This window comes from Chiloscyllium plagiosum, unplaced genomic scaffold (assembly GCF_037043375.1).
Source record: "Chiloscyllium plagiosum isolate Xiang-an unplaced genomic scaffold, Cpla_swu_hap1 HiC_scaffold_17, whole genome shotgun sequence".
Taxonomy (NCBI): Eukaryota; Metazoa; Chordata; class Chondrichthyes; order Orectolobiformes; family Hemiscylliidae; genus Chiloscyllium; species Chiloscyllium plagiosum.
In genome coordinates, this window is record NW_028270155.1 from 61,673,735 (window position 1) to 61,683,152 (window position 9,418).

Genomic DNA, 9,418 nt, shown 5'->3' on the forward strand with positions numbered 1-9,418 from the left:
AAAAGATCCCCTGGGCCTCTACTGAAACACAGCTGGGGAGCTAGACCAAAGTGGGTTATACTCTTGTACTTGGGTATCTGTGAGGCCCATTACCAACCCCATTGCTGCCTTGAGACAAGGCAGGGTCTGTTAATGTGAAGAGTGCTGCACTTGCTGGAATTCCCAGCTCACCTCTGACACAGCCTCAAACCTGCCACAATGTCCAGGATGTAGCCTGAAGGTGTAGGCCTGTTCCCTCACAATCAGGATTTCAGATTAAACTCAACTCTGGACAAACAATCATTCTAAATTCCTGTCTCTCACAGATTAACCCAACTTTTTCCCTCCCAATTGTTGTTTTTATTGTCAGAAACTTGTATCTGAAAGCAATTATGAATAAAGGTGTGTCAGTATTTCAAGGTCATGTCAAGGTCAAACGAATGAAGACAATTGGCTCTGAAATATCCTGTCAGTGGTTTGCTCCTTTTGAATATTTATATTCTCTTTCTTCAACAGCAGGATGATGTGGCCTTCAGGAAAACCTACAGGACGTTCCCGGTTCTAAGCAATTTGAACAGAATGATCCTGGCTTTTTCCTCTCGAGTGCCATTACATTCTGTGCCTGGAATACTTTTCAAATAGCTGAAGAATTTCCAAAGTTTCTGCCAATGAAGAGACACAAACATAACCTTGTAACCAGAGCTGGTAATTTCTATGTCATACTACATCATGACTGCTTGGAACAAACCTCCAGAATATCTTCTTCCAGTGACAGGTTTGTCTCTGAAGCCAGTCTTCCTTTGTTAAATTGTTTATCGCTGTCAATGGATTCCAATCTCACCTTAATGACTGCTCAGCTTGGAGTGTGGGTGAAGAAAGAGGAGGAAATAAATCATTCCTCGATCTTAGTGTTACACTGCACCAAACTGTTTAGAAAAATGGTGAGAGCTAGTTCTCAGTCTTGAACCAGGAGTGCACACTCCTTCCTATTCACTGTCTCGGTGTTCTGCTTTCAGGATGTATGTCTGTCCAGCTCAAACAGCATTGCTGAAACCCAAGGAGCAAACTGCTGTGATTCTGAAATGGGCAGTTGACAAGTCCCATGGCTTTCCACAATGAGATAAGGACAATGGGAAACGTGGATGGTGTATGTCATTCATGATGCAAACCACTGCAACACAATGCTATCCCTGTCTGTCAAACCTGGCTGAGGTATTTTACAAAGCTAATAATAAAGCACATGGTGAGAAGGCAGAATGTAAAGTTTCGGTGCTCCCCACTTATTATTCTGTGTTTATTTAGGGTGACTATGAAGTTTTTTTTTGCTGTGCTTACATTTTGCTTCTGTGATATTTTGGGCCGATATACAAAACAGCATCGAGAACCCTAATCCAGATGAACTCCACAACCAAACCCCAAGCCCCAACAGAATTGCTTTGGTGTTGTTATATTTGAATTCAAATGATTTAATTGGTCAGGAGGTGAGTTCCTGAGGTACCAAGTGTTTCCAGGAGATGGGAGCTGTCAGGTTGGTGTCCATTCCAAAGACAGGTGGCAGCCATGTTGGGGATTGCTGCTGCTTTGAAGAGAATAGACTGAAGGGAATAGAGAATACCTGAGATGGCTGGCAGAGTCAATGGGTCTAGACAGTGCTGTGAAAGAGAAATGAAAGTTTAATGCTTTCACCGCAGCAAGTGGGTTGGGAAGGAACATGTTATTAAACAAGACCGTTAATATTTAAATCGTTGTACAGTGAACCTGACAGCTCTGTGCTAACAGACTGTTGAGATACACCAAGATAACATTTAAATGTCAGTTCTGTAATGGCCTGGTACCTGAACCAGCTCCTTGTGGCACAAAGGGACCATTAATTATTGCCGAATAGCATTTCTTTCCCTTCCCCCACTGGCCCCATGCAAATTGCAAACTGTCACAGAGACCCTGGGATCCTGAGACAAACACCACGACTGTGATTGTCATATCTCGCTCACATTGAGTCCCAATAATTAGCTCTTTGAAAATCCAGCCCCACTGTGTCTTTACAGTGCAATGGTTGTGATGTTTTGTGGGGTGATAGAACATAGAACAGGACAGCACAGTACAGGCCCTTTGGCCCTTGATGTTGTGCCGACCTTTTATCCTGCTCTAAGATCAACTAACCTCCATCCCCTTCATTTTACTATCATCCCTGTGCCTATTCAAGAGTCACTTAAATGTCCCTAATGTCTCTGACTCTACCACCACCGCTGCAGTGCAGTCCATGCACCCACAACTCTCTGTGTAAAGAACTGACCTCTGACATCTCCCCGAGAACTTCCTCCAATCACACTCATATTATGGCCCTAGTGATCTCCATTTCTGCCCTGGGAAAAAGTCTCTGACTATTCACACTATCTCTGTCTCTCATTATCTTGAACACCCGTTCTGAAGTCTCCTCTCACCCTTCTTTGCTCCATGAAGAAAAGCCTCAGCTCCCACAACCTTTCATCATAAGTCCAGTCCAGTCCAGGCAGCATCCTGGTAAATCTCCTCTGCATCTTCTCGAAAGCTTCCACATTCTTCCTATAATGAGGTGACCAGAACTGAATACAACATTCCAAGTGTGGTCTAACCAGGGCTCTGTGGAGCTGCAGCATAACCTTCTGGCTCTTAAACTCAATGCCCCTATGAATGAAAGCCAACACACCAATTGCATTCTTATCTGCCCTGTCTACTTGGGTACAAACTTTGAGAGATCTATGGACATGGACCCCAAAATCCCTCTGTTCCTCCACACTGCCAAGAATCTTGCCTTTAACCCTGTGTTCTGAATTCAAATGCAGTCTTACAAAATGACTCCCTTCACACTTTTCCAGGTTGAACTCCATCTGCCAGTTATCAGCCCAGTTCTGCATCCTGTCAATGTCTCGATGGAATCTACAACAGGCCTCCACACTATCCACCACTGCACTGACCTTGGTGTCATTGGCAAACTTACTAGCTTTAAACTGAGGGGTGATAGTTATAGAATGGATGTCAGATGTAGCTTCATTATTCAGAGAGTATTAAGGACGTAGAATGACATGCCTAAAACCGTAGTAGATTTGCCAACTTTAAGGCCATTTAAATGGTCATTGGATAAATATATGGATGATAATGGAATAGTGTTGATTAGACGGGGTTCACATCGGTGTCACAGGTCGGCGTAACAGCGAGCGCTGAAGGGCCTCTACTGCGCTGTATTGTTCTATGTTGTTCTATGTTCTATGTTCTAACCCAGCCTTCCACTTCATCATCCAACTCATTTATAAAAACCACAAAGAGCAGTGGTCCCAGAACAGATCCCTGTGGAACACCACTGGTCACCGAGCTCCAGGCTGAATACTTTCCATCTACTATCACTCTCTGTCTCTTATTGGCCAGCCAATTCTATATCTGGAGATTTATCTATCCTTATGTTTTTCAACATCTTTAGCTCATCAACCTGTTCAAGCATATCAGTCTGTTTCACGCTGTCCTCACAAACGACAAGGTCCCCCTCAGTAGTGAATACTGAAGCAAAGTATTCATTAAGGACCTCCACTACCGCCTCCGACTCGAGGTACAAGTTCCCTCTACTATCCCTGATTGGCCCAGCCCTCACTCGGGCCGTTCTCTTGTTCCTCATATCAGTGAAGAAAGCCTTAGGGTTTTCCTTAATGCTACCCACTTAACCATTTTTATGCGACCTTCTCGTTCTCCGAGGTCCATTCTTCAGTTTCTTCCTGTTTACCTTGTAACCCTCAAGAGCACTGTCTGATCTTTGCCTCCTCAACCTTAAGTAAGCTTCCTTCCTTCTCTTGACTAGATGTTCCACATCCCTCCTTACCCAAGGTTCCTTCACCCGACCATCCCTTCCTTGCCTCAGTGGGACAACCTATCCAGCACTTGCAGCAAGTGCTCCTTAAATAACCTCCACATTTCTGTCATGCATTTTCCTGAGAACATCTGTTCCCAGTTTAGGTGTCTCAGTACCTGTCTAATAGCACTGTAAGACCCCCTACCCCAATTGAATACTTTCCCATACCATCTGCTCCTGTCCTTCTCCATGACTATTGTAAAGGTCAGGGAGTTGTTGATGACTATCACTGAAATGCTCTCCCACCGAGAGATCTGACACCTGGCCTGGTTCATTGCCAAGCACCAAGTCCAATACGGCCTTCCGTCCATTCGGCCGATCTACATATTGAGTTAGAAATCCTCCCTGGACACACCTGACAAAAACTGTTCCATCCAAACTATTTGAACTAAGGAAGTTCCAATCAATATTAGGGAAGTTAAGGTCACCCACGACAACAACCTGTTACTTCTGCACCTTCCCAAATTCTGCCTTCCAATCTGCTCCTCCATGTCGCTGTTGCTATTGGGGGGTCTGTAGAAAACTCCCAAAAAAGTGACTGCTCCTTTCCTGTTTCTGACTCCCACCCACACTGACTCTGTAAACAAACCCTCATCGATGGCCTCCCTTTCTGCAGCTGTGATACTGTCCCTGATTAGCAATGCCACTTCCCCAGCTCTTTTACCTCCCCTTCTATTCCTTTTGAAATATCTGAACCCTGGAACAGCCAATAACCATTCCTGCCCCTGTGATATCTAAGACTCTGTAATGGCCACAACATCAAAGTTCCAATTACTGATCCATGCTACAAGTTCATCACCCTTATTCCTGATATTTCTTGCATTAAAATAGACACATTTCAACCCAACACACTGACTGCAACTTTGTCCTATCAACTGTCTATCCCTCCTCACAGATTCTCTGTGCGCTGTATCTGGCTGTAGACTACCTACTCCACCCTCAGATCAGTAGCTCCAGTTCCCACCCCTCTGCCAAACTAGTTTAAACCCACCCACCCTCCTGCCCAGTACATCGATGCCCCTCCAGTTCAGGTGCAACCCGTCCTTCTTGTACAGGTCACCTTCCCCAGAAGGTATCCCAATGATCCATATCTCTGAAGGCCTCCCTCCCCCACCAGCCCTGCAGTCACATGATCATCTACACTCGCTCTCTGTTCCTAGCCTCACTCACCCTTGACACTGGTAGCAATCCTAAGTTTCCTACTCTGCTCATCCTGCCTTTTAGCTTCCAAACTAATTCCCTGTATTCTCTTTTCAGGTCCTCATTGCTGTTCCTAGCTATGTCATTGGTACTGATGTGTACCACGACTTCTGGCTTCTCTCCCTCCCCCTTGGGGATCCTGTATTCTGGATCCAAGACATCCAACACCTTGACACCGGGGAGATAACATACCATCCGGGAATCTCGTTCACGACCACAGAATCTCCTGTCTGTTCCTCTCACCATTGAATCTCCTCTCACTATCGCTCTCCTATTTCCCCCCTTCCCTTCTGAGCCATAGAGCCAGGCTCAGTGACAGAGACCTGGCCACTGAGGCTTTCCCCTGATAGGTCACTGCTCCCAACAGTATCCAAAACGGTATAGTTATTGATGAGGGGGGTGGCCACAGGGGGGTCCCTGCACTGTCTGGCTATTCCCTTTCCCTCTCCTCATGGTCACCATTCTAACAGTGTTTGTCGTTACACATTATAATTATTTCAAATTTGCTGAGGTGCTTCTCTACTTATTAAAAGTAATTTTCTATCGAAAAAATGATTTCCAAGAAGAATTGACATAATTTATGAAATCATTAGTAAGATTGTTTCACGTTTGTTGGAGAAATTACATTTTCACGTTTTAATCATTAGAAGACATTTTCTATTGGAGTTGAGTGTGAGACTTGCTGGATGTTGAGACACTGAAATAATCTGAATACCTGATGTATCAAACAAATGTACAAGTTGTGACTGATTATTGCAGGCTGGTGAGAATTTGCTCGGACAGAGTCCACACACGATTGTGTTTCATGCTTTACTTGCCAATAATAAAACAAAATGAAATAGCTGTTCTCACATTGTTATATCTGATTATTTAAAAATACTCTCAAAAGTGATGATGACCAAACTGGTGCCAAACCAGCATAAGGATACACTAATTAGGAGGAGGTGGCCATTTGGCCCATTGACCCCACTCCGTCACTGAATACAATCCTGGCTGACCTGATTGTGGCCTTGGCTCCTCTTTCCTTCGACAGAGACTTCTTTGGTCTAAAAACAATCCCACCCAACCTTCAATATATTCAATGATCCGGCCTCCACCACGATCCAGGCAGATAAGTTCCAAAAGATTAAGGATTCTCCAAAAGGGAAAATTCTTCTTCATCTCCATATTAAATTGGAGACCCCTTTTAGTAGTGATCCCCCTCGCTGTGGATTACCCTTCATGGGAAAACAATCCTCTCAGTCCCCCTCAGAACCTTATCAGTTTCAATAAGATCCCCCTCATTCCTCCAAATTCCAATGAGCATATGCCCCCAACCTGTTCAAAGTTTCCTCATAATCGAATCCTTTCACCCCAGGGATCAGCTTGGTGAACATTCTTCAAATTGTTTCCAATGCTATTCTCTCCCTCCTGAAGGAAGGAGACCAAAACTCTACGCAGTTCTCATGATGTTGTCTCATCAATGCCCATCAATAATCTGTAGCAGGACATCCATATTTTTACATTTCTTCAGCTTTGAAATAAAAGCTAAACATCCCATTTGCTCCCTGATTACTCCCTATACCTGCATGATCATATTTTATGGTTCATGTTTTAAGAAATCCTGATCTCTCTGGACTGAAGTTCTCTGAATTGGTAGCCTTCCCACCAAAGAGACATTTTCCCACATTATTCTCCAGTGTCTTTTCTTTGTACTTTGACTCATCAATATTCATTTGCAGACACCTTGGAGCTGCCTCAACTTGCTTGCCAACCTATCTTTGTAGTGTCAGGAAATCTTGTGACAAGACAGTCAATCTATTTATCAAAGTAATTGATACAGATCATATATATTTGAGGGCCCAACATTACTCACTGTGGCACTTCACTATTTACACTTTGCCAGATTGTAACTAATCTGTTTATCCCAACTCTCTGTTCCCTGTTGGCTAATCGTGTATTCATGCTAATGTATTACCCCGTCACCTTGAGGATTTAATGTGCCATACACCGTTATGGGGCACCTGATTGAATGTTTTTTTGGAAATCCAAATCTACCACATCTCCTGGTTCCCCTTTGTCCACCTGCTTGTCACATGATCAAAGAAGTCTTGTAACCTTGTCAAAGGTTTCCCACTAACAAACTCAAGCTTGGACTCTGCCTGATTGTATTGTAATCTTCTAAATGCCTTGTGACCCCCTTCTTTCCCATCCCTCATTCTCAAGCTTCACCCTGGAATGCTCACTGTAGCTACTCTTACCATTTGTTGAAGTTTTTATTAAGTTTTACTATTTCTTGCTAGTTCCCTTGCAATGTGCCAATTTCTTCCTCAAGATGTTTCATCATCCTTTCCCGATCTCCAAAAGTTTTCCAATCTACTTTGCTTTTCAAATTAAACATACGACAGAATTCACTTCATCTTGGTGTGACCTCAGCAATGGCAAAAACAACGGGAGAAAATGGAGAGGCATCAAAATCTCAACACTGATTGTAATTTTTCACTTCAACCTTAAATCCTTCAGCATCTCGCTATTGAGAGGTAACTTTCTCATTTTGATGCTTTTGCATTTTATTAATAGTCCAACTCACCTCATTTATATGACACTGACAATTCTCCTCCCCTTCACTGAGAAACGAGACAGCACAAATTTCCAACGTGTAAACCTGAAGACTGCACCTCACTGATTGCTTGTCCCAGCCATCAGCTATCTCTGCCTTCAGCATAGTATCCCTGCATGCTCCATGGCCATCACCCTCCTTGACCCTTCATCCATAATCAGTCAAGGGACCGGTCTGATTCCAATCCAGGATGTGGAACATGGTTAGGCTAGAGATCCATTTCCTTGCAGTCCATGGACTGGACCAGCATCAATCCCAAAGGCCTAGGGCAGCCAGTCCCCAGGTTACAGGGAGACCAGTCAGGGTGTAGTGGAGACATCAGTCAGGGCTGCGCTAGGTTCAGTCACGGCCGCCCCTCCAAGTCAGACCCACGGGGAGGCCCACTGTCAGTCCTCAGCTCAGTCCTTGTTAGAGTTCAGACAAATGAGGGAGGATCTCAGAGACTGAGGAACTACAACAGGACTAGACAGGATAGATGCAGGGAGGATGTACCCGATGGTGGGTGTGTCCAGAACCAGAAGTCACAGTCTGAGGACTCAGGGTAGACCATTTAGGACGGAGATGAGGAGACATTTCATCTCCCAAAGAGTGGTGAGCCCGTGGAATTCATTACCACAGCAAGTAATTGATTCCAAGACATTGAATGTATTCAGGAGGCAGTTCGAGATAGCACTTGGGGCAAATGGGATGTGAGGTTATGGGAAGAAAGCAGGATTGTGCTCTTGAGTTGGACAATCCGCCTGGATCATGATGAATGGATGAACAGGCTTGAAGGGCCAAAAGGTTGCTCCTTTCAGTTTCTGTATTTTGCTCAATGTCAATGAGGGGCATTTGGGGACAGCTCATGGTAACCTGTGGAAAGTGAGCTACTCATGCCTAGGGGTGGATTTCATTGCATTTAGTCATGAGGGGAATGCTGATGGGACAGGGGGAAGTTCTAGAGGAGAAGGATGAAATCAGAGGGAGACTGGCTCTCTCAGGTAACGAGATGACATTACTTCAGTAAATGTTTTTAAAGTGAAGGTAGATAATTTTTGAACAATAAAAGAATGTAGGGTTACAGTGAGAGGGCGGGTAAGTGGAGCTGAAGCCATGAAAAGATCAGCCCTGACCATATTGAATGGTGGAGCAGGCTGGAAGGGCCAGATGGCCTACTCCTGCTCCTAGTCCTTATGTTCTTTTGCTGCCAGGCCCTGCTGAGTTTCTGCAGCAGTTGCTGGTTTTGGGATAATTTTCCAAAGATCTTCTGATTCAAGTTTATGGATGTTGTCGATATGGACTTTCAGAAAGTAATTTACAAAGTGTATCATAAGAGACTATGAGCTAAAGCTAAACCAAATGGATCTGGAAACAAGTTATTGACCTGAAAAGGAAACTGGATGTACCAAAGGGAACAGCATCAGATAATGGCCAGGTAACTCTCATCAACAGGATATAACAGAACATAGACAATGGAACAGAAAACCACACATTCAAATTTTTGATGACATAAGGATAGGTGGGAATGATAAATAAATCATAAGGAGGTATTGATGGGTGAAATGAATTGGCAAAATTGTGGCCAGTGGATTTCAATGTTAGAAAATATGATGTCATCCACTATGAACTTCTAAAAGAATTGAACAGGATATTTTGTAAACTGTGGAAAGCTACAAATGATTGGAGGTTCAGAGTGACTTTCCAGTCCATTTGTATAAACCATTAAAATGTCAAAAATCCAGATACTAGTGGAATGTTGGCCTTTATATCAAGAGGGCTACAAT

General features: G+C 43.9%; 1 protein-coding gene across 1 annotated transcript in view; it reads left to right on the forward strand.

The window, feature by feature from the left end:
• LOC148147368 (uncharacterized) overlaps positions 1-5,877 on the forward strand; it is a 104,085-nt gene extending 98,208 nt beyond the window's left edge. Inside the window, 1 exon segment of the mRNA XM_087995594.1 lies at positions 496-5,877. Within this exon segment, the coding sequence (XP_087851720.1) occupies positions 496-544 (49 nt within the window). The 3' untranslated portion in view covers positions 545-5,877.
• The last annotated feature ends 3,541 nt before the right edge of the window (positions 5,878-9,418 follow it).